The sequence below is a fragment of the Ctenopharyngodon idella genome, chromosome 16, assembly GCF_019924925.1.
Source record: "Ctenopharyngodon idella isolate HZGC_01 chromosome 16, HZGC01, whole genome shotgun sequence".
NCBI lineage: Eukaryota > Metazoa > Chordata > Actinopteri > Cypriniformes > Xenocyprididae > Ctenopharyngodon > Ctenopharyngodon idella.
The window spans coordinates 26657931-26682462 of NC_067235.1; the positions used below are offsets into that span (position 1 = coordinate 26657931).

Consider the following 24532-nt stretch of genomic DNA (forward strand, 5'->3'; position numbering starts at 1 on the left):
CAATAAACACTATATATTATATTATTTTATATTATATTATATTATATTATATTATATTATATTATATTATTTTATATTATATTATATTATATTATATTATATTAAATTCGTTCCACCCAAGCGGCTGTCTCATGCCTGCTCAGCATCCACGCGCATGCTCTTTCCACGCGCATGATCTCCTCCTGAACACCTCATAACATCCATCGCCTGCCCCTACATGGATGGCTCAACATCCGTCAGAATAGAACACAACAAGCACTGTTGGAAAACCCCTAAATCACCATGGATTGCGTTAAATTGGACCTCTCAGTTATAGGCTGTTAGACACAAATATCGTCAATTTCAGTTGCAGGTTGAATTTCGTTTTATTTCGCGGTGTCCTGATCTTATAAACCGTTGGTTGTTTTTAATTATTCTATATATAGAAAAAGGGCGCTCAATAAAAGCGTTTATTTGCTATTAATCTAACAAACGGCATAGTTCCAGCAATGGCAGATGCGGAGTTGCAAACCTTTACATCCATAATGGACGCCCTCGTGCGCATAAGCGTAAGTACCTTTGCATGATTAAAACCACATATTTACACGTTATCTATTATTTGCATGCGGCTGTTATTTAACACACAAATGCACGCAATGTTAATGGTCAGCTTTCTAATAGGCTAAAGGGACATTTCAGTGGTTTTCATGTCCATATCTAACATTAAAAATATGGTTAAACCCCCTATTCTGTGCTGAGAGTATTCATTTGTTCGATAATGAATAACACCTGTAAGCAGAAACCGAGTATATATGTATTTTTTTTATCCACTTCTGCTATACCATCTTCTAAAACGCGTGTAGGCCACGGCTGCTTTTCCTCTGGTCTGATATATTTGTTCTTAAGCGTGTAGGCCTAATATATAACACAATACGCGTAATTATTTTCCCGTTAATACATGATTGAATAGACTGGAATCCTTAGAATCTGATAATGCATATCAGACGCTTGTGCGACATATACACTTATTTAAATGTTAGAGAAGACTTAAAGGAAAAATAAAGGAGCCTTTAAAATCTATATTAAAAAAGGCCTTATCGCTGCATGTTGCCATAGAGACGGGATGCAAGAGGGCTGAGGCCGCGAGGCAGCAGAGCCTCTGTGGGAAACGTCTGGAAGAGGGGCACGTGGACTCACTGGAAAAACTAGAGTCAGTGTATAAAAGAGGAACACGAGACAGCTGGGCGAATTTAATTATTTGAATGGCTTACTGACAGAATAAAATGTATATGCTGTCAGCTCTGGGGGAAATAATTGCTAGGTACTGAACATAAAACAGCTTAAAATAGCTTAAATTGATTTGATGGTCTCCTAGGCTGCTCTGTTGGCTGCTGTAGAGGTGTTTAGGGCACTTTTCAGCTGGTCAGCATTGGAAATCATCTTGCTAACCAGCCAAACCAGCTGAGCACCTGCCTGACTAGGATGGGAGAACAGTAAAGTTCGGTATTTTCTTTTTCAGTAGGGAAACCTTTTTTTAAGGATGGAGACTAATAGTGCAGAGTGCAGCAGTGCCCGTTTTTTTTAGCAGCCTTGGTTCCAGAAGTTTAATTTGAATCAAAACATTTTGAAAATCAGACAAAAACACACAAGACTGTGTATTCAACTGCTTTAATAAGGGGGAAAAAAAAACAATGAAGAAACATTGTTTATACTATTGGTTTAAACATGTTGATTGTACAATATATTTTACATTTATGGCAAAATATGCATATTAATTAGGGGTGTAACAATATATTGTGTCGCAATATAAAAATGCAGCAATATTTATCGTGGATAGTGACAATCTGTACCCTCATGTCAATCCACACCCGTAAGACCTTCGTTCATCTTCGGAACACAAATTAGGATATTTTTGATGAAATCCAATGGCTCGGTGAGGCCTGCATTGACAGCAAGATAATTAACACTTTCAGATGCCCAGAAAGCTACTAAAGACATATTTAAAACAGTTCATGTGACTACAGTGTTTCAACCTTAATGTTATGAAGCGACGAGAATACTTTTTGTGTACCAAAAAAACAAAATAACAAGTTTATTCAACAATATCTAGCAATTCAAAACACTGCTTCATGAAGCTTTACAAATCTTTTGTTTCGAATCAGTGGTTCGGAGCACCAAAGTCATGTGGTTTCAGTAAATGAGGCTTTGTTATGTCATAAGTGTTTAGCAGTTTGATACATGCTCCGATCCACTGATTCGAAACAAAAGATTGGTAAAGCTTCATGAAGCAGTGTTTTGAAATTGCCCATCACTAGATATTGTTGAATAAAGTCGTTATTTTGTTTTTTTTGGCACACAAAACTGAACTGTTTTAAATATAACTTTAGTACCTTTCTAGGCGTTTGAAAGTGTAAATTAACTTGCTTTCAATGCAGGCCTCACTGAGCCATCGGATTTTATCAAAAATATCTTAATTTGTGTTCCGAAGATGAACGAAGGTCTTATGAGTGAGGCTGTACGATTCTGGCCACGATTTGGCCGTCTGAGACAAATGTTGAGAATCCTAAAAGCCTTCTCAGATCCTAGACCAAAATCTGAAGTCTTTGATGACTAGTTTGACATGTTCGCCGACAGCCGATTAATGACCTTTGCGATCAAATCTTACCTCATATGAAATTCTGGCAGTGTCAGAAGATTTGACGCACAGTCCTGCTGTGTGACTTCTCCTACGACAACCATCAAATCAAAAACAATAGGAGCGCAGAACCTGATCATGCAATTATTGAGACAACAACAAACTACCACTTGCTCCACACACATCGCCTTCGCTTTTTTTCCATTTTTCTTTTCAAGACAAGCCATGACCAACATTAACGCTAGAGATAGTTTTTCTTTGCTGGCCACCATTTCAATTCCGCATGTGATGCAGCTCACAGTCAACAAACGTGTCACCGATTGATGATGTAAAACACCGGACGAGTCTTCTTGCATGCGTCTGTTTTTAACACGTCTTGACTGCCGTACAGTCTGACATTAAAGACAACCGAGATACTTTTACTTATAAATCGTACAGTGTGCATCTGGCTTAACCCAACTGTTGCTCTCTATTATCATTTTTTAAATTTAGATTCCACTGATGTAGAATTATCATTGTTGCTTTATGAGTATGATCACATTCAAAAAATAATTAAAATGTTCACTTCCTTAAATATGACTCTAAGTTAATGGCAAATATGAAACTCGGGTGGCTGGAATGAAAATAAACAAGATTTCTGTGAACTTGATTTGTATTACAGAAGCCAAAATCAAGTTTTTCGAGTTTGAGGAATGACACTTCTGTACCTCCAGCCATGTTAAATGTTTAAGTTGCATTTACACATCCCTCTTGGAAAGACCAAAGATGACTAACACATTTGAATGGATTTGTCAAAGCAGAAACAGCTCTTAAATCTCTCAATTGTCAATAAAATGTAGCTACTACAAATGTCAGTCATATGTGTGAATACATAGCAGACTTCATGATTTGAATGTTGCATAAAAGTATTTCCATTACTGGGAAAAAGTAATCAGAGTAATATGTAGGTAAAACTAGAAAGAAGGAAGTACTTTTAATAAACAACATGACTGTTTGTTTGTGTGTGTGATCTTTTTTGACATTTAAATTATTTTATGCAAATATTCTGACCTTTATGACACATTCATACTGACCAGCATATGCCCATGTTTATCTGACAAAAACTCAGTCCATATCACAATCCATAATCAGTTTCAGTCATTAAAATGTAAAAAAAAAAGTTATACTCCAAGTACACTAAAGAAAAAATAGGTATAGAAACAATTTTCACTCAGAAATTGCTGTTATATTTCACAAACAGTTATAAAGAAACATAACAACAAACATATAAATTATATTATATTATATATAATGTGTAGAGAGACAGTGTTGTATGTGCTTACATGTTTGATTGCATGTTTTCCACTTCTAAATATTTGTTAAATCTGTCCCTTTCTTTGTCTAGTCCAATATGAAGAGTATAGAGAGAGAGCTGCACTGTCCCGTGTGTGAGGAGATGGTGAAGCAGCCCATAGTGTTGCCATGTATGCACAGTGTGTGTGTGCTGTGTGCGGCAGAAGTCCTGGTTCAGAGAGGATACCCACCCCCCGAGCTCCCCCCAGAGCCCAACACACCCACCTCAAGCCCCAACACACGCTCGCCCCGACAGACACGCCGACCTCCGCCCAAAACAGACCGCCTAGACCGGGTGATCAGAACAGGTTTGTGTGTTCATAAATAGACACCAAGATCAAAATTACAAGAGGCTCTCTGAGATTATCAAAACTGATTTGTCAATCAATCAGTCAGTTCTGCAGTCGAGTATTTTTTTATTGACCACTAAACTATACACTACCATTTAAAAGTTTGGGGTCGGTATTATTTAAAAAAAAAAAAAAAATTTCTCACCAAGGCTGCATTTATTATATTCAAAATACAGTAAAAACTACAATAATGATATTGATTTAGTGATGGCAAAGCTGAATTTTCAGTATCATTACTTCAGTCTTCAGTGTCACATTTTAATTTGCTGATTTGCTGCTCAGAAAACATTTCTTATTATTATCAATGTTGAAAACAGTTGTGCTGCTTAAGATATTTGTGGAAACAGTGATACACTGTTTCAGGATTTTTTGATGAATAGAAAGTTCGAAAGAACAGCATTTATTAAATTAGAAATCTATGTAACATTCAAGTTAAATCAATTTAATGCATCCTTGATGAACAAAACTATTAAAAATATCCTACTAACCCAAACTTTTAAATGGTGTTTTATATTACCATTTTACATGATAACTAATATTACACTCATGTATTGTTTTGTGGTCATTTTAATCTCCCATAATCAAATAATTTCAGCTCAAATCAATTAATTATGATCATTTAAATGATTTGTTTGATTATCATTTAATAATTATAATTTATTCATTATTTTATTTATTTAAATTAATAATATAAATTATTTATTTAAAAATATTTTAATTATATTACATAATAGGCATGCCAGTTTAATTATTTATTTGGTTGTAATTTAATAATTATAATATTTATTAAAAAATAATTTAGTTATTTATTTAAATTACTTATTTAAAGATATTTATTTATTTCATTATATTAAATAACATTTAAAGGGTTAGTTCACCCAAAAATGAAAATTCTGTCATTAATTACTCACCCTCATGTCGTTCCACACCCGTAAGACTTCGGAACACAAATTAAGATATTTTTGATTAAATCCGAGAGGTTTATGACTCAATATCATTCATAGACAGCAATATCCACCACTTTCAAGGTCCAAAAAGGTATATGAGAATGACATAGAAGAGAAGATATTGTTGAATAAAGTCATCATTTTTGTTTTGTTTTTGCGTACAAAAAGTATTCTCGTCACTTCATAAAGTTAAGGTTGAATTACTGCAGTCAAGTCGACTGTTTTAACAATATCTTTAGTACCTTTCTGAGCCTTGAAAGTGGTGGTTATATTGCTGTCTATGGATAAGTCATATACTTCTCGGATTTCATCAAAAATATCTTAATTTGTGTTTCGAAGATGAACAAAGGTCTTATGGGTTTGGAACGACATGAAGGTGAATAATCAATGACAGAATTTTCATTTTTGTGTGAACTAACCCTTTAAAATGATGACATCATGATGCGATTTAGCTTTTAGTTTCAGCTCTGTGCAAAAAATGTATAGATGCTACTGTATCATTCAGATGTATTGCATCTGTACAGCACTTTGCAGGTGCGTGCGTGTTTAAAAGTAGCAGCCATCGTGATGGGCTGATTCTGAATGTGTCAGCACACACAGGGCCTTTGGATTCTGTTCTCTTTCTGCATTGATTAGCTTTTCCTTTCTTCTTCCTGCCTTAGATTTATAGGGGCTAAAAGAAGCTTTCATGTGGAAACAGCTTTTTTATCTGTATCTCTCTCTCTTTTTGTGCAGTGTGTGGGACACATCCAGGACGGAGGCGTAAAGACACCCCTCCTGTGATCATGCTGTTCCCCTGTCCCACCTGCGGAAAAGATGTGGAGCTGGGAGAGAGAGGGCTTGCAGATTGTCTGAGAAACCTCACGCTGGAGCGCATAGTGGAGAGGTCTCGCTCACATACACACGCACACACACACACACACACACACACACACTCTTCCTCAGAGAATTCCTGCTTTTATTAAGTGGAGCTACATTGAAATTGAATTCCGGTAACTGTACTGTAAGATGTAGAAATGTTGTTCTACTGGTTTTGAACAATAGATCAGATGTTCTGAACTTGCTTCTATTCATAGGCACATCACCATAGAGCTCTTTGAATATTCGCACGCAGTCTCACTACGTGGACCAATCAAATCACCTTACTGGCATAGCAAAATGAGGTCAAGAAAAGGCAGAGATAGAAAAATATTTAGTTTCTTCCTTCCAGTAAAGAGCTTGCATGGCTCCTATTCCATACTATAGTAAAATGTGCATAAGCAAATCTGGCCCTAAAAACACCACAAGATTGTCAATTGTAACTTAAAATAAGCAAGAGAAGTCATATATAACTCAAATTTAAAAATGTTATTCAAAACATGTATAACTTTCTGTCTTCCATGGAACACAAAACGGAACCATTCTTTTCCATATAAAGAAAGTAAATTTAGGCTGAAAAAGTAACATAAAAGCAGTCAATATGACTGATGCCATATATTGCAAGCATTCCAAAGCTACAGGATAGCTTTATGTGAAAAAAAGACCTAAATTTTGTCATTATTCAATGAAAATTGCATCAGCATCTATTAAAATTTGATGCCTTTAGATGCAACATGTCAGGTTTGATGTTGCAATGTCAAAGTAATATCACCAATTTTTATTAATGATTATGTGTCACATGACTATGAAGACCTACACATGATATGCAGAGAGAAAAAAAAACAAGATACCTTGGCCACAAAGTAAGAATTCATTCCTCCATTTTAGTTACATCGTAGTCATGATTTAACTAAAATGAGAGAGAAAATAAATACAGAGTGGAAACAAATTCTTAATACTTTGACATGAAATCTATTTTTTCTTGGCTGTCTGGCACAAGACTTTTTCTATGTAATGTAAAAAAAAAAAAAATGAAAAAGATATTTAAAATATGTATGTTAAATATATATATATATATATATATATATATATATATATATACAGTCAAACCAAAATATAACATTAAGATAAAAATAAATATTTACATATTAAATAACTAAAATATTTAAATAAAGACATGATGTTCCTTTTAACATCTATAATAAATAAAATAAACAAATCAATTCTAAAGATAGGTAATACAACAATTCCTTCCTCTTAGATATGTAGTTTAGATGTGTAGTAAAAAAGACACTGAGCATGAATATTTGTTAGTTGAACTACCCCTTTAAAAGAGAAGTTGTGAGAGGTAAATGTAAGTGAAGTGCTGATGTTTTGTTTTATGCAGTCTTTGGACTGCTGAGATGCATCTACACCACAATACACCACACATACAAACAAACACATGCTATACTTTATGTACACATACAAATATATAATACAATTAAACAAGCATGTGTACATGTAACCCAAGCCATACGTGTTTACTTTTCAGATTAGCCTCAATGCACAGTAGATGACTGATGTCTGTCTTTCTCCATGTGTGTAGGTACAGGCACACAGTGAGTCTTGGCAGCATGGCAGTCATGTGTCAGTTCTGTAAACCTCCTCAGGCTCTGGAGGCCACCAAAGGCTGCGCTGACTGCAGGTCCAACTTCTGTAACGAGTGCTTCAAACTGTACCACCCCTGGGGCACACCACGAGCCCAACACGAACACATCCTGCCCACACACAGCTTCAGACCCAAGGTACATGGGACTCTTCTGAGAGACGACCACTACTAATGGGCCACAAACATACAGAAAAGTCTTTGAGTCACACATATAACTCCAGATCAGACTGTGTTAACATCCAGGGTCCAAAATCGTTTTTTTTTTTTTTCACACCTACCAGTGTTTTAAGAAAATTTACCAGCCACATATACCATTTAAACGATTTTTGTTGTTGTTGTTGTAAGAAATTAATACTTTTATTTAGCAATGATGCTTTAAATTGATCAAAATTGAAAGTTTTGCATTTTCTATTTATCAAAGAATCCTGAAAAAAAGTATCACGGTTTGTGTCAACGTTGATGATAATGAGAAATATTTCTTGAGCAGCAAATCATCATGTGACACTGAAGACTGAAGTAATGATGCTGAAAATTCAGTTTTGCCTTCACAGGAATAAATTACATTTTAAAATATATTAAAATAGAAAACAGTTATTTTAAATTGTAATAATATTTCATTATATTACTGTTTTTTTTTCTGTATTTTGAACATATAAATGCAGCCTTAGTAAGCATAAAACATTTCTTTCAAAAACAAACAAAAAAAATTGTGCTGGCCCAAACTTTTAAATGCATAATGTGTATATGCAAGACAATATTTGGCATTATTTTTTAAAATTATTTAGAACATATATTGTTGTCCCTATGACAATGTATTTTTCAGCAATTTTTTCCATTTTATAGACCTAGACTGTCACAAAAACATGAAGACATAAGATTTTTTTTACATAAATGTCTACTAAATAGCACAAAACACTGAAAAACATATTGACCTTAAATTTTGTAGAAAAAAAGCCTTTGCCAACCCTATGCAAATAATTAATCCAAATATAAAAACATATTCAAATAATTATTCAAATTTTGTTCTTTTCCACAGCACACAAGCACACAAAGGATTTATGATAAACCTATTAGTCTCAAAAGTTCCCCTTAATCTCATTTCCCCCCTCTCTGTCTTTTCCCCTGTCCATTTATCTTCTCTCTCACTCAATTGCAGGTATTAGTTTGTGTGGAACATGAGCAGGAGAGGTTGCAGTTTTACTGCAGGTCTTGTCAGCGTCTGTTGTGTCCACTTTGTAAACTCCGTCGATCCCACAGTGGACACAAGATCATTCCTATTGCGTTGGCTTACCAAACTCTAAAGGTATCTGTTATACGCTCTATAGTCTTTAGACTACAAACATCGTAATTATGCCCAACATGTCCTTCTTTCCTGTATAAAATGGTTATTTGGGCTAATCTTTCTAAGCTCTAGCCCTGCACAGCTCTAAATGATCAAGGATAGAGGGGAAAGGATTTCCTCTCAATGACTAGGCAGCTAGCAGAAGCTCTACAGTGTTGTCAGTGTTTACTGTAACTCATCTTACTCCATGTTGTGAAATCACAGGAGAAGATCACCAAAGAGATGAACTACGTCTTGGGCAATCAGGATTCTATACAGGCACAGATCACCCAAGTAGAAAGCGGCATTGCTCAGACTGAGGTACACAGCACTGTTGTTTTAATTATACTTTCAGTGTTTATGAGACACATACTTCAGCTTAGAGTAGAAACAGAGCAGGGATGAAGTTGCAGGATTTTACCTGGATCCAGGACAGGAGTGGTTTTGTCAGTGTCCTGTTTTTTTCCTTGGCTCTACAGACTTTTAACTGTCAGAATGACAAAAGATGGAAATTGCGAAATATTATTGAATATCATAATAACTGAAAAATGTATTTCAAAAATATAATTTTGGCCAAATGTGATGGTGGGGATGACCAAGATCCATTCTGGAAATTAAGGAAATATGTAAAATTTTATAGGTCACACTTCAGTTTAGGGTCCAATTCTCACTATTAACTACGACTTCTGCCTCAATAAACTCCTAATTACTGCTTATTAATAGTTAGTAAGGTAGTTTAGGTATGGAGTAGGATTCAAGGATTAGTTTACTTCAGAATTAAAATTTCCTGATAATTTACTCACCCCCATGTCATCCAAGATGTTTATGTCTTTCTTTCTTCAGTCGAAAAGAAATTAAGGTTTTTGAGGAAAACATTCCAGGATTTTTCTCCGTATAGTGGACTTCAATGGAGTACAATGGGTTGAAGGTCCAAATTGCAGTTTCAGTGCAGCTTCAAAGGGCTCTACACGATCCCAGACAAGGAATAAGGGTCTTATCTAGTGAAACGATCTGTCATTTTCTAAAAAAATAAATAGAAATCTATATACTTTTTAACCACAAATGCTCATCTTGCACTGCTCTGCGATCCGCCACGCATTATGTAATCACGTTGGAAAGGTCACGCGTGACCTGGGTGGAAGTACCGCAGTAGGGTGAAAAACTCCATCTCATTTTCTCTTCCAACTTCAAAATCGTCCGACATTGTTGTTTTACCTTTTTTTTTGTAAGGGCGTTTGACTTAGTCTTTGCACGTTTGCTTTGTAGACACTGGATCGGTACTTTCGCCTACGTCACGCGTGACCTTTCCAACATGATAACGTAATGCGTGGCGCATGGCAGAGTTAGTGTAAGATGAGAATTTGTGGTTAAAAAGTATATACATTTTTATTTCTTTAGAAAATGACCGATCATTTCACTAGACAAGACCTTTATTCCTCATCTGGGATCGTGTAGAGCCCTTTGAAGCTGCATTTAAACTGCAATTTGGACCTTCAACTCCATTGAAGTCCACTATATGGAGAAAAATCCTGGAATGTTTTCCTCAAAAACCTTAATTTCTTTTCGACTGAAGAAAGAAAGACATAAACATCTTGGATGATATGGGGGTGAGTAAATTTTAATTCTGAAGAGAACTAATCCTTTAAGGTATGTAGAATATGGTCATGCAGAATAAGGCATTAATATGTGCCTTATAAGTACTAATAAACAGCCATTTTGCTAATATGCATGCTAATAAGCAACTAGTTAATAGTGAGAATTAGATCCTAAACTAAAGTGTTACCATTTTAATTAAATGGTAACACTTGGTGTTAAATGGTTTTAATACTTTTTTATTATTATTATTCATTATTTAATGTAATATTTATTATTATTTATTTTAATGTAATATTAATTACATGTAAATATTTTAAATTTAAAATATATGAATTATAAAATATCAAATAAATTAAATATTTCGATATTAAATTATTAAAATAATTATGACACTTAAAAAGACATAATGTTTCTTTTATGTGGCTAATAGGTCACTGTCTCTCCAGGAGTATCCTGTGTTTTTCAGTGGTGTTAAAGACTTTTAGAAGTCTAAATTTATTTTTGAAAAATAATGATGACCAAATGTGATGGTGAGGATGATCAAAAAAAAAAATTAAAAACAGGTTTAAAGTATTTAAATTTAACTGATAATTATTTATTATAATTAATTTATTTTAAAATATTATTTAATTTAACATTTATACTATTTAATTGAAACATTTTAAATATAAAATATATAAATTTTAAAATAAATTATTTACATATTAAATTATTAATATATTTATGATGTTTAAAAAGCTGTCAAGCTTCGTTTTTTCCTTTTTCTGTGCTGTTCAATGTCTTTATCTCTGTGTTCAGGTGAACAGCGCAGTGGCTAAGGAGCAGTTGAATCAGTGTGTGAGTGAATTGCGTGGTGTGCTGGCGGAGCGTCAGGGGGCCTTGGCCATGTTGATGGAGGGGGCTCGTGTCCAGCGGACAGCGGCTCTGAACGCACAGCTCTCAGAAAAACAGAGTCTTTTGGAAAACGCAGGGCTGCTCACATACACTCAGGAGCTTCTAAAGGAAACCGACCAGCCGTGCTTTGTGCAGGCTGCCAGAGTCACGCACAACAGGTTAGATGGATTATGTGAATCTGTTCATTTATGAAATACGAAACCCACAATGGCCTATTTTGTGTTTCCATTGAACCACTTTCAATAAGGTACACAAACGTTGGTATATTATGTTACACATAGTCAACTGGTTCACAAAGAGCTTCTTTTATATTCATTTAAGTTTTACTTGATTTTATCTTCTCCTCAGACTGGTAAAAGCAATAGAACATCTTCAGCATTTCTCTCTATCTGCTGATCCCTCATTTCGACACTATCAGATGGACGTTTCCAGAGAGCTCCAAGCACTCAGCAGCATGGACTTTATACAAGGTTTTCATAAAAACTATTTATAGCTAGCATTTCAATGCACGTGGATTTGAATTCACATCTAACGTGACCCCTTATTTTCCTTCTTCAGCCCCATTGGCTCCTGTGATTGACACTCAAAAGACCCTGGCCTATAACGAGCTCTATTTGTGCTGGCGCCTCCCACAGGACTCCGCCCCTGCCTGGCACTACTCAGTGGAGTATCAGAGGAAAGTGGGCGGAGCTGGAGCATTATGGGGCAGAGTATGGTCTGAAGGAAGCTCAGGAAGTAATGGCAGCCACTGTTCTTGGCAGCGTCTGGATGATGTGGGTGGCACCAGTGCAGTGATTGACAAGCTAGAGATGGACAGTGTGTATGTCCTGAGAGTTCGAGGCTGTAATAAGGCAGGGTTTGGAGAGTACAGCGAGGAGGTGTATCTACACACACCTCCTGCACCAGGTAAGACACATCCACTCACAAATATACAAACACACTTGCATTTGAACCACTTCAAAATATCAGTTTTTCTGAGACATTTATTTCCCTCAAGGTCCCCAGTTTCTCACATATTGAATGCTTTGTTTTTATTTTGCATCGTTTCCACTCATTCTACTATGACTTGCAATTTATATCCTCTATTTCTCATTCTCCAGTTATCCATTCATTCATCATTTTTTGTTTATTCATTTATCTATTGAATGATTCAGTAATTGACTGATTGATTCAATTATATCAATTCATCCATCCTCTTTTTATCTATCCATAATTTCATTCACTGATTAATTTATTCATGTCTGTTTATTTACTTGTCCATCCATCCATCCATTAAATGATTCATTCATATCAATTTTTCCATTCTTTCACTGATTTATACATCTGTTTGTTCATTTGTTTCACTTGTTCATCCATCCATCTATATCAATTCATTCATCCATTTGATTAATTCATTTATTTATGAATTCATGTTCATTTATATCAATTCATCCATCCATCCCCTGATCGATCTATCATTGATTGATTTATTGATCCATTCATATCACAATTCTATTACATCACACTGAACCTATTCTTGTTTTGTGCTATTATGTGCATATCATATTCTTTTTTGTTTTCTCTCATAGTTAATTCTGTTGCTTATCGTTAGTATATTTCTCAGTACTTATCCACAACTCTTTGACACATCTTTTTTTTTTTTTGCTCTTCTCTCTGTATTATTTCTCCTTGTGCTTCCTGTTATTCTCCACCTTCCTTTGTTCCTATTATCTCTGCTGTTTCTTTGACTTGTATTCCTATTTAACTGGAATATCAGCTGCTTGATCTCCTCTGAATCCTAGAGTCCTGGAATATGTACAATGTTCCTGCTGTCCTCTTTGTTTCCCCTCTTTTTTCTAAATTTCCAATCCCATTTCTTCCCTTTTATGCTTATCCTTACATATCCCCCCTCTGTTTCTTTCTATCTCCTGTTTATATGTTGTTTCACTCCCTTATCCTTTTTTCGTTTTGTGTTCTGCTCCCTATGACCTGGCCTTTCCAACCCTCTCCTCCACTCCTCTCCTCCTGCATACCTAAATCTCAGTGTTGTCGTTTTGCCTGGATTCGCGCTGGGGCCTGCATGCGGAGCGGGTAGCGCTGGGGAAAGGGCAGACGTACGCCCGGAGTGTTCCTGGGATGACTCTGTTGCAGGCAGCTGATCGGGCCCTCACCTCATGTCACCTCACCTCTGACCTCCTTGTGGCTGATGTTTCCATCACACAGGGAAGACACTATTGGGCATGCTCAGTGGAGCCTGGATCCTACCTGGTTAAGGTGAACATACACTACCATTCAGCAGCTGCAAATGAATGCAGCTTTTGTGAGCCTAAGAGACTTCTATCAAAACCATTAAAAATCTTACCAATTACAAACATTTGAGCAGTAGTGTACTGTATATCTAATTTTGCAAACAGTTTTTTTTTTTTATGTTTAATGGATTTTTTTCTTTCTGTGAAATTATAAGATAAGATTATGCCAAATTACTTGTTTTTTCCCAAGAATTGAATTAATGAATTTTTAATTTTTTCATTATATCACCTTGACATTTCTGACATTATTCCCTCATTATACACTTCATGTTCATCATAGAAGTGTATTCAAGTTATTATATGTATGAATTTTATTATATTTTATATACACCGATCAGGCATAACATTATGACCACCTTCCTAATATTGTGTTGGTCCCCCTTTTGCTGCCAAAACAGCCCTGACCCATCGAGGCATGGACTTCACTAGACCCCTGAAGGTGTGCTGTGGTATCTGGCACCAAGATGTTAGCAGCAGATCCTTTAAGTCCTGTAAGTTGTGAGTTGGGGCCTCCATGGATCGGACTTGTTTGTTCAGTACATCCCACAGATGCTCGAATGGATTGAGATCTGGGGAATTTGGAGGCCAAGTCAACACCTCAAACTTCTTGTTGTGCTCCTCGAACCATTCCTGAACCATTTTTGCTTTGTGGCAGGATACATTATCCTGCTGAAAGAGGCCACAGCCACCAGGGAATACTGTTTCCATGAAAGGGTGTACATGGTCTGCAACAATGCTTAGGTAGGTAGTACGTGTCAAAGTAACATCCACATGGATAGCAGGTCCCAAGGTTTCCCAGCAGAACATTGCCCAAAGCATCACACTGCCTCCGCTGGCTTGCCTTCTTCTCACAGTGCATCCTGGTGCCATGTGTTCACCAGGTAAGCGACGCACACGCACCCGACCATCCATGTGATGTAAAAGAAAACGTGATTCATTAGACCAGGCCACCTTCTTCCATTGCTCCGTGGTCCAGTTCTGATGCTTACGTGCTTTCGGCGGTGAACAGGGGTCAGCATGGGCACCCTGACTGGTCTGCGGCTATGCAGCCCCATACGCAACAAACTGCAATGCACTGTGTATTCTTACACCTTTCTATCAGAACCAGCATTAACTTCTTGAGCAATTTGAGTTACAGTAGCTCATCTGTTGGATCGAACCACACGGGCCAGTCTTCGCTCCCCACGTGCATCAATGAGCCTTTGGCCGCCCATGACCCTGTTGCCGGTTAAACACGGTTCCTTCTTTGGTCCACTTTTGATAGACACTGACCACTGCAGACCAGGAACACCCCACAAGAGCTGCAGTTTTGGAGATGCTCTGACCCAGTCGTTTAGCCATCACAATTTGGCCCTTGTCAAACTCGCTCAAATCCTTACACTTGCCCATTTTCTTGCTTCTAACACATCAACTTTGAGGACAATATGTTCACTTGCTGCCTAATATATCCCACCCACTAACAGGTGACATTGATAATCAGTGTTATTCACTTCACCTGTCAGTGGTCAAGATGTTATGAGGATCGGGCGGAAACCTTGAATCTCCATATTTTGTAATTTCATTACTATTTGTCACCTTTTGTACCTGCCTGTGCAAATAATTATTTAACCAATGAAAAGTATTGAAAAGAACTTGTGACCAAACCTCCCAACTCCATTGGATCCTCAAACTGTCGGTTAAAACCTCAACTCCATCCGCCTCTACCGTGCATAATAAACTGGTTCTTTGAATAAATACAGCGTTTTCTATGTGTGTAGGTGGGAGTGGGTGTTGAAGCAAAACTGCAGGAGTGGTTCCATCTTCCACAAGACATGGCAAGTCCACGGTGAGGAGAAACAGAACCTTTTTAAATGTATAAGAGTTGATTGAGGATAACTTTTTTTGTAGGCAGTATTATTGATGATTTTTATTTTTCCCCCACCATTTTACTGTAGGTACGATCCAGACAGCGGTCATGACAGCGGCGCAGAGGACGCCCAAGACTGCCCCCCTCCATTCTGTTTCCTCACAATGGGCATGGGCAAGATTTTACTACCTAAGTGTGGGGCATCCAACACTTCTACTGGCCCCCTCACTGCCCCCCTTCCACCTCGCCTCGGACTGTGTCTGGACTTTGAGAAGGGTCGGCTCACTTTCTACGACGCACACTCTCTGCGAGTGCTGTGGGAGGGGACTGTTGATTGCTCCGCCCCTGTTTGCCCAGCCTTCTGTTTCATTGGTGGAGGGGCTCTGCAGCTACAGGAGCTAATAGCCAATCGCAGTACAGAGCAGAACCCGCCAAGAAGAGTGACCATCCAAACACGAGCCACCGATGCCGGCCACTGAAACGTCTGATCGCTTTAAAACTAGTCAAATCAGCACCTTTAGGCAAATATTCTTTTATTGTTTTCTATCGACTTTGTTTACAAGCTTATTTCATAGCTAATGATGCATTGATTGATGATATTTTATAATAAGATTAATTTAATTTCAGAGTATACACATTAAAAATGGTTCTGGATGCTAACAACATGTAGCATGCTAACAACATGTAGGTCAGCATTAAATAATGAGGAATCGTTCATTTTTATGGCTACAAAATCAAAAACAATGGAAATATAGTCCATGTTTGATTCAGGTTGACTCGTGGTAAATTCATTTTGAACATTCTTATAAAAACGAATGATTCCTCGCTATTTACAAACTCGTTTTCCAGCATTGTTAGCATGCGAACCGCCCAAAATGGGCGTGCTAATAGTTAGTAAACACCTTTATTTATTCATTAACAATATATGTGCTCTTTACAGGAATGTCTTGACATGTGATCATGTTGCAGTTCATATCCATTTGAGATGTTTGACAGCTGTCCTGTTGATCAGTTTCATGTTTTTGAGTATTTCCCGACATCCTTGAATTGTATTGCTACTTTGAAGCTCAACCAAGATGTCAAACCTTGGTTGGACATGTTGTATTGGTATCAGTCACTGTTCTGTGCATAGAGACCTTGTCTGTTTGGTTTGTTTGGGCCAAAACAGGGTTGACAGTTAAAGTGAAACTAAAAGAACAATGAAAAGAACCTGCTTTTGTGAGATCCTTACAGGTGCCTGCTCTAATGTTATTCAGCGACTCTCCCATTTGAATGTCCTAAATAATAATCTTCAAAACACAACAGTCTTTGACAACCCTCATACTTTTTCAGGCTTTTTTTCATAATCATGACTGTTATGGTCATTTTTTTTTTTTTTTTTTTTAATTATTATTTTTTTGCAGACTGGGTATGGCAACAACAATTTAGCAGGTAAAGTTGATTTTCAGAAATGGATGCTGCTTATGACCGTGCAACTGTCAGTTGTGAGTCTGTGTGTCGATGTGAGAGGGCATTTTTGAATTGTATGCTGAACTTCAGATGTATTTATGGTGCGTGTGCGTGAGTGTGTGATATGTTATTGCAATAAAGACAGTTGCTGAAAGCTCTGGTTTTGGCCATGTTTTCCGCTATTTGAGTGCATTGTTACAGATTCAGGTCACGTTGTGTGAATTTATATTGATGTTGAGGATATTATGTAGCATTTCTTAAACATACTGGCCCTTTGAAAACAGGCAAAATGTTTGTAAAATAATGGCAGAAGTGAAATAAAGCATCAATGTGTATCACTTGTATTAATTTCATTCCCCTGTGATTTTTATTCTGAATAAGCGGCTGTTCACACAGAACACGTTTCTGCATTCCAATGTATTGCGTTTCCATTGTTTTTCCATGTAAATATGAGCTAGGTGAACGTGTTTGACTGTTGCGCTTGCGTATGGCACAGAGTTATAAAAATGCAGCCCTCGAGTAAAACACGCGTCTTAAGATTTAGCTTTTCCCTCCATTCCACTGCCCTGTGTCTTGTGTTTTTAAATGCAAAAATGCATTCTGTGTGAATCTGTCCTATAAGGAAGTTTACAGCAAAAAAAAAAAAAAAAAAGCAGGTGATACAGATCACACAATTCTTTTTCTTGCATTGCAGTTTGGCAGTTTCTCTTCAGACTTGATTACTGCTCCCATTTACTTTAACAATTAACAGCATCTTTATGCTGATTTCAGTGCTTTGCTTTTGGACATTTCTGTCTTTCTATCTTTTGAAACCTCTCTTTTGCGCTCTATCTGGCAAGAACGTCCAAACAAGGTGTCTTGAAGGTGAGATTTGCTCTATATACATGCAAGACAGATTAAAATTATGACGGATATTTCAACTTTAGTAAATGCACCGTATTCCTCAGGCATGTCATCAAAATCATTAGATGAAATAGGCACATACTCATTTTGATGGCAAGTATAACCTCATTAAACAATCTAGAGGTTAAGATGTTATACTAACTTGGATGTATGGAAAAGCTTTTCACTTTTTCTCTACTAAATAAACTAAATGAACAGCTTTTCAAACAACTGGTTTCATGGTTTCACTGGTTTCTCTTTCATTTTGATGTACAACTTTACATCAAGATAAAGACTGATTGACTGAAAAATAACCGAAAATCATGGTCAAAATGGACAAACAAATTGTTTTTCCTCACCCAAACTGTGAACTTAACACCCTATTGCACACAAAACTGACAGGATATTTTAAAAATATGCTCAGATATATAGTCAGTCATACTCAGGTCATGACAGGTCTACTGTGCATCTACATATCTGGCCATTGCAATCTGTAAAACATAAATTGAATAGTGGTAAAATCACTTATTATGATAGAACCACATTACTGTAATAGTTTATCATCTATTAGCAGGTTCCTTTCATATGATGTGAATTTTTGACTGTCAGACAGTCCCACAACAGATTGTGGCTGTTGTCAGTTATTAAAGCAAAAGTAAAAGAATGCTATTTATAAAAAGCTGCTTGTTGGTCCCGTTTTTGTTTAGTCCTTACAGGTGATCTGAAGTTACACATTCGATTCACCCCATTTCAACGTCTATTTTAATGCACTACTGTCTTCATTGATCTGGCATATTTATCAACGTTGTGGTCATGATTGGGAAACGCAATTTGCGAGAGTGTGCGTGGCAGTCTGAGAACATGAAACATACAACAACATTATATGTTGATTTATATATGAATGTTGCTTTCCTTAATCATTGCCTTTGCACTGACATCAAAAGTGAATAAAAGCATAGCATATTTCACTTGTTTATATGTAAATAAATATATATCATAGATCATGAAGTTTCATGCCATTGATCAGGAACAAGGAAGAACATATCGACAAACCAGTCACACCTCCATAACTTGTTTTTTTTTTTTTTTTCTCTCCAGTCTCTTCTGGCTTTTTTTTTTTTTTTTTTTTCCTGTATCAAATGTGAAAAAAGGTGGTCATATGCAAATCACACGCCTAGTTTTTCTCATCTCCTTCGGAGCAGCTGGCAGTTTCTCTTCAGACTTGATACAGGTAAGAAGCACCTGCACTCATCTACTTTTCTCTACACAACCTGTTCTCTCTTATTCAGTGTTCTTGTTTTCTGTTTTCCCTCTGATGTGTTTTCAAACTCATGTTGACTTCAAGCTATAACTCTATAACATTTCTCTAACATATCTGCATGTTGGTTTAGGAGATTAATAACATATCACTGCACATTGAGCACAATATAACAACTGTATAAACCTGATAGATCAGTTCGCATAAAAGAATGAAAACATACCAGGTAAAGTGAGACTTTCTAATAATCTGTCATCAGTGTTGTTTTAAAAATAGGATTTAAATGGCTAAAACTTCATCCCTCACTGTTTTTTTAGTAAGCAAATTGATGAATATCTGCATATTGATAGATGATGAGCTTTAAAAAAACATACATTCAACCTAAAAATGTTACTCAATTTACCTTCATGTGGTTTCAAACCTGTATGACTTTTTTCTTTTGTAGAACACAAAGGATGTTAGGAAAAATTACAGTTTCAGTCACCATTAACTTTCATTTAATCTTTTACAGAAAGTGAATGGTGACTGAAACTATCATTCTGCCAAATTTTTCCTTTTATATTCCACTGAAGAAAGAAAGTGATGACAGAAATTACATTTTTGTGGTGAAATATCTTTTAAAATGTTCCACTTTACCACTATTTACATATAAACACAAGCATTGGTTGTTAAAACACACGCGAGCTCTGTCACTGCGGTCGGCATTTTTAGTTTACCAAAAGCTTGCACAACCGGATCGACAGCTTGAATAATTCACTTCAGTCAGTGAGTGTTTAAAAAAAAAAAAAAAATCACACCGTCACGTTTACATTCTTTTCAAAATGATTGTATTGCACTGATGGAAAGATTGAGCCACTGAGTAACCAACGAGGACGCAAAGATGTTTTCCTGATGTTTATCTTGAAATGTTTTTATGTTGGCCAATTAAATGGTGCCAAAATTCAGGACTATTTGACTTTCTTAACTTAAATTTTAGTTTTATTTACTAAAATATAAAGGCAGCTGTATATTTCCATGTCTATTAAAGGGATAGTTCACCCAAAAATGAAAATTCTGTAATCATTTACTAACCCTCAAGTTGTTCCAAACCTGTATATTTCTTTGTTCTGCTGAACACAAAGGAAGGTATTTGGAAGAATGTTTGTAACCAAAGAGATCCCGTTGTCTACCATAGTAGGAAATAAAATATTATGGTAGTCAACGGGGAGCGAGATCTGCTTGGTTACAAACATTCTTCCAAGTATCTTCCTTTGTGTTCAGCAGAACAATGAAATATATACAGGTTTGGAACAACTTGAGGGGGAGTAAATGATGACAGAATTTTCAATTTTGGGTGAACTATCCCTTTAAGACCCATTTATACTGTGTGAAATAAATATAAAGCTGAAGAACTAAATTCTAAGCATTATGAGGACGCTTAGGCATTACAAACATTAACATCATGAATTGCTCTGAATTGGGAAAACCACTATACAGATAATAATGGACTTGAATTGAAGACTGCAAATTATTATTCTCTGGTGAACATTTAAGTTTGTTTTTTTTCTACACACTTTTAAAGTTAGATGTGTAAACCTGAAAACATTTTCAGTTAAATTTATTTTTGCATAGTGCTTATTACAATAAATATCATTTCAAAACTATTCTTATAAGTAAAGAAGGAAATGAACACTCATTTAATTATTTAACCTCCTGCTTTTTTAGAAAGCAGCATTACACAACAATAAAATCAACTGAATAAATAAAACAAGTGTTTATTTCATGAATATTGTAAGTTAACTGAGCGTTGACAGCATGGAACAATGTACTAGCAAATCTGGGATATTTAAAATACACATAAAATGACAATTTCTGCTCTCAATTATTAAGTTTCCTAATTTTCTTCTCTTGTCTTTTACAGCCTCTTGTTCTCCTAAAACATCTGCAACAATGGCAAAATCTGGCCAGCTGGTGGCAGTGTTGAGCCTGTGTCTGCTGGCTGCTGTGGTGAACGCTCAGGGTGAGTGTCCAATCAGTTTTTCTCTCATTGGAGATCATACTGAACTTGTACTTTCTAGTCTTAATCACAGTTATCTGCATCAGGTTTTTTTTTTTTTTAATTATTATTATTTACATTTCAGTGCTTTGCCATGTCATTCAATCATGATATCTCTTTTTCCTATGGATCTAAAACTTAATTTGCTTTCTCTTTCTGATATAATAGACAACACACCTCCACCTCCTCCTAGTATCGGAAATCAGATCTGCACATTCTACACTCAGGGTGGGACCCTCCTTCTGGACGGGCCGAAGGTCTTTGAAATGATGCTGATCGAGTTTGGAAGGGCAATCCAGGTCTGCATACATTTTATCAAATCAATTAGAAAAATCAGCAAACATTATTATATGATGTTTATATAAATAGCCAGTGCTAAGGGGTTCATGGAAAATGTAGGTACATACCCTGCCAACTGAACACAAAGTAAATATTTTCCAAATAATTTAATTATTTGCTTTAGCACTATGACCATTTAAAAACCAGTTAATTAACTTTGTCTTTTAATTATTTTCTCTCACAGTAAAAATGAGTCTTTTATGTATGAAAATTTATATTTAGCTGCCTTTATATTTTAGCAAGGGGGATTTTTCAAGAGGATTGTCAAATTTTGCTATCTTTAGCATCGAAATGGCTAAAAATGGTACATGCACAACATTATTCTCTCTCTCTCGATAGACCTTGACTCCAATGGTGACTCAGCAATGGATAGACGAAGTAGATGATGATCATGACAAACGTCTCAACATGGCAGAGTGTGCCAAACTCGTCCAGAGAGTCTCTGATTCCATTCAGAGGCCTCCTCCACAATAAAGAAGACATATCGACTGGATGAAGTTGCTTATACATGTACGGAAGTATATGTCATAAAAAAAAAAAAATGTCTCACAAACGCTTATTTAGTATGTAGGTCAATAGTTTAATCTCATGTAGGCTAATCTTTGACACACACTGCGATGTATCATTAAAATTTAAATAAAGCAATGAATTGTTTGATGAATTACTTTAAAACCAGGAGTTATCTTGTAAAAGTATCTTTGGAAAATGAAGAAATAAAACTTGGTCAAAAACACAGTTGTGATCTATGACGTTCCGACTGCACCGCCATTTTGTAGCTACTTTCATACACAGGTTTGGCTGTTGCTGGCAATGAAAACAAAAATAAGTAAAATAATAAATTATCTTATCCTTACTACCACCGACAACATACCATATGGATAAAGTTAAGTAGTTCTTTAGCTAGCGTTAATATTGTTGTTCTTTGAATATTCCTAAGTTAAGTACCTACCGATAGCCATCTTTACACGTGGATCAACACTCTGAGTTTTATGTAAATTACACTGATGCTAGTGGGATTTAGAGAGTAGTTTACATAATAATTAAATAACTTACCGGACCAAAGAAAAAGAAGCAACTTGGGAATCACTGCTCGAGATTTCTCTACGCTAGTATAGTAGCCTAAACATCCCGGGCAAAATTCCACATACGACGCCTTGCCACTTGGTGGCAGTGTGGATGATGCTCTAGTGTCCACTGTAGTGGTTGGCTGATGTGCAACTATGCCATGAAATTCCATGCACACGCAAGAAAATGGCTTTTTGAATAGCTGTCTACTGTATTGACATCTATGTGTGAAAGGGTTAAAACACTTTTATATAAAAAACAAACAAACAGATAAAAAAAACATTATATTTTCTTTTTAGTAGGGAAATGTTCCTCATGCTTTGCATGAGATTGCAGGGATTCCTACTGAAATGACTGCATTTGGCCTGCAGAATTTCAATTTCGTGATCTAATCAGGCCCTGGATGTCATAACTACACCATCTGGCTGCAAAACGCATCCATTCAAATTTAGGCCTATCTGTGTAGACAATCATTTTTTTCTGCAAGCAACATTAAAATCATATTATAGTAGATAAGTTACTGGTGCACAAATATTTTTGGAGAGCTCTTAAAAGTGTGAATGTTATTTATTTTTACTCTGTTTGCTGCCTTAGACATCACAGCTCATGACAGTGGCTAGTGAAGGACAAGCTGAGCAACTGCCATTGAAATGAATGGGAATGCTAACAGATATTATTAGGTATTATAAAACGGTTAGTTCCTGTCCTTGATTCTGATTGGTCAATAGCTGTGTTTTATTCACGATAAATCACGGCTATGACCACTTCACCCATCGGTTCTGTGTATCACTACACAACACCCTTAGCTATCACTTTAAGCAACGTAAACTGTATGTTCTCAATTGATATTGTTCATTGAAACTTACTGTATTATGCAGAAGAGTGTTGTGAGAAAGAGATAGAGTGAGCGAGTTTATTACCTGCATTCAGATTTAGCATTTTCCTTCAGGTCAGTCCAATGTTCATAATAAAAATCTGTTTAAATGTCCGATGTATTATCTTGTCCTTTTAACAGTTAAGGGGTTTTCACGTGACTGACAGCGTTAGTCAAAGCATTTGTCAGTTGCATCTTGTTCTGTGTGCACAACAATTCAGTCTTTTCAATATAAAAGTCTTCGTTACTGACTGACACACTCATAAAGACAGTCTTTGCTGCCATCTAATGGCGTAATAATGTAACTTCTGTTGCTGTTCACGGTCAGGGACTGTTTTTTCCGACGGAAGGAAGGCTTTTAGTAAGAGTTTACTTCATGAAAGTTGCATTGTTACATATTCTTGACTTTAATATTTGTATTGTGTGGTAACCGTTTTATAAAAGCAATAAGGTACTCGAGGCTAGTGCTGTATCGTGAATAAGTCACAGCTGAAGGGGTTGCAGGCACTCCGCTTGCGTCGTGCATAACAACGCCCTTCAGCCGTGACTTATTCATGATACAGCACAGCCTCTCGTACCTTATTGCTTACTTATAGACCTTCTTGGTCTCAGAAACCTTCACTGATCTGAACACCTTAAATGATCTGAAGTGAGGTTGGGAGAGAGAGTGTAGTAGGCTTGAAAGGAAAATTCAGGCAATGGAGTGCTATTTAGTATAGAAAAATAAAGTAAAGCTTGAAATAGCAGCTTGAGTGTCTTGAGTCTGCATACTGTTGATCATAAATGCCTGCCTAAAGCAACTGCATGAAATGGAAAGACAGAGAAGATGGTGAGACAGTTGAACAGGAGAAAAACAAGGTCACCATTACAGTCTGTGACCTTTGACCTTAACCTGTTTTACTTGCAGAAGTTTAACCTGAAATCTGTGACAGA

The 24532-nt window shown here is 36.3% G+C and overlaps 2 protein-coding genes across 4 annotated transcripts; both read left to right on the forward strand.

Moving 5' to 3' along the window:
- The first annotated feature begins 171 nt into the window (after positions 1–171).
- trim46a (tripartite motif containing 46a) lies at positions 172–17494 on the forward strand. 3 transcript variants are annotated; one of them, XM_051866740.1, is made up of 12 exons: positions 173–548; positions 3999–4254; positions 5979–6129; positions 7690–7888; positions 8909–9055; positions 9299–9394; positions 11468–11721; positions 11912–12033; positions 12122–12469; positions 13587–13816; positions 15609–15676; positions 15786–17494. In XM_051866740.1, exons 1-12 carry the CDS (start codon positions 489–491, stop codon positions 16174–16176), a joined length of 2322 nt encoding a protein of 773 aa, XP_051722700.1. In that variant the 5' UTR covers positions 173–488; the 3' UTR covers positions 16177–17494. The 3 variants fall into 3 exon arrangements, with proteins under 3 accessions (XP_051722701.1, XP_051722703.1, XP_051722700.1); XM_051866741.1 differs by lacking the exon at positions 13587–13816 and having other exon boundaries at positions 172–548; positions 15786–15934; XM_051866743.1 differs by lacking the exons at positions 15609–15676; positions 15786–17494 and having other exon boundaries at positions 172–548; positions 13320–13796.
- A 1715-nt stretch (positions 17495–19209) lies between these two features.
- si:dkey-247k7.2 (uncharacterized protein LOC797677 homolog) lies at positions 19210–22395 on the forward strand. The gene is made up of 4 exons (XM_051866781.1): positions 19210–19259; positions 21187–21285; positions 21490–21620; positions 22000–22395. Exons 2-4 carry the CDS (start codon positions 21216–21218, stop codon positions 22132–22134), a joined length of 336 nt encoding a protein of 111 aa, XP_051722741.1. The 5' UTR covers positions 19210–19259; positions 21187–21215; the 3' UTR covers positions 22135–22395.
- The last annotated feature ends 2137 nt before the right edge of the window (positions 22396–24532 follow it).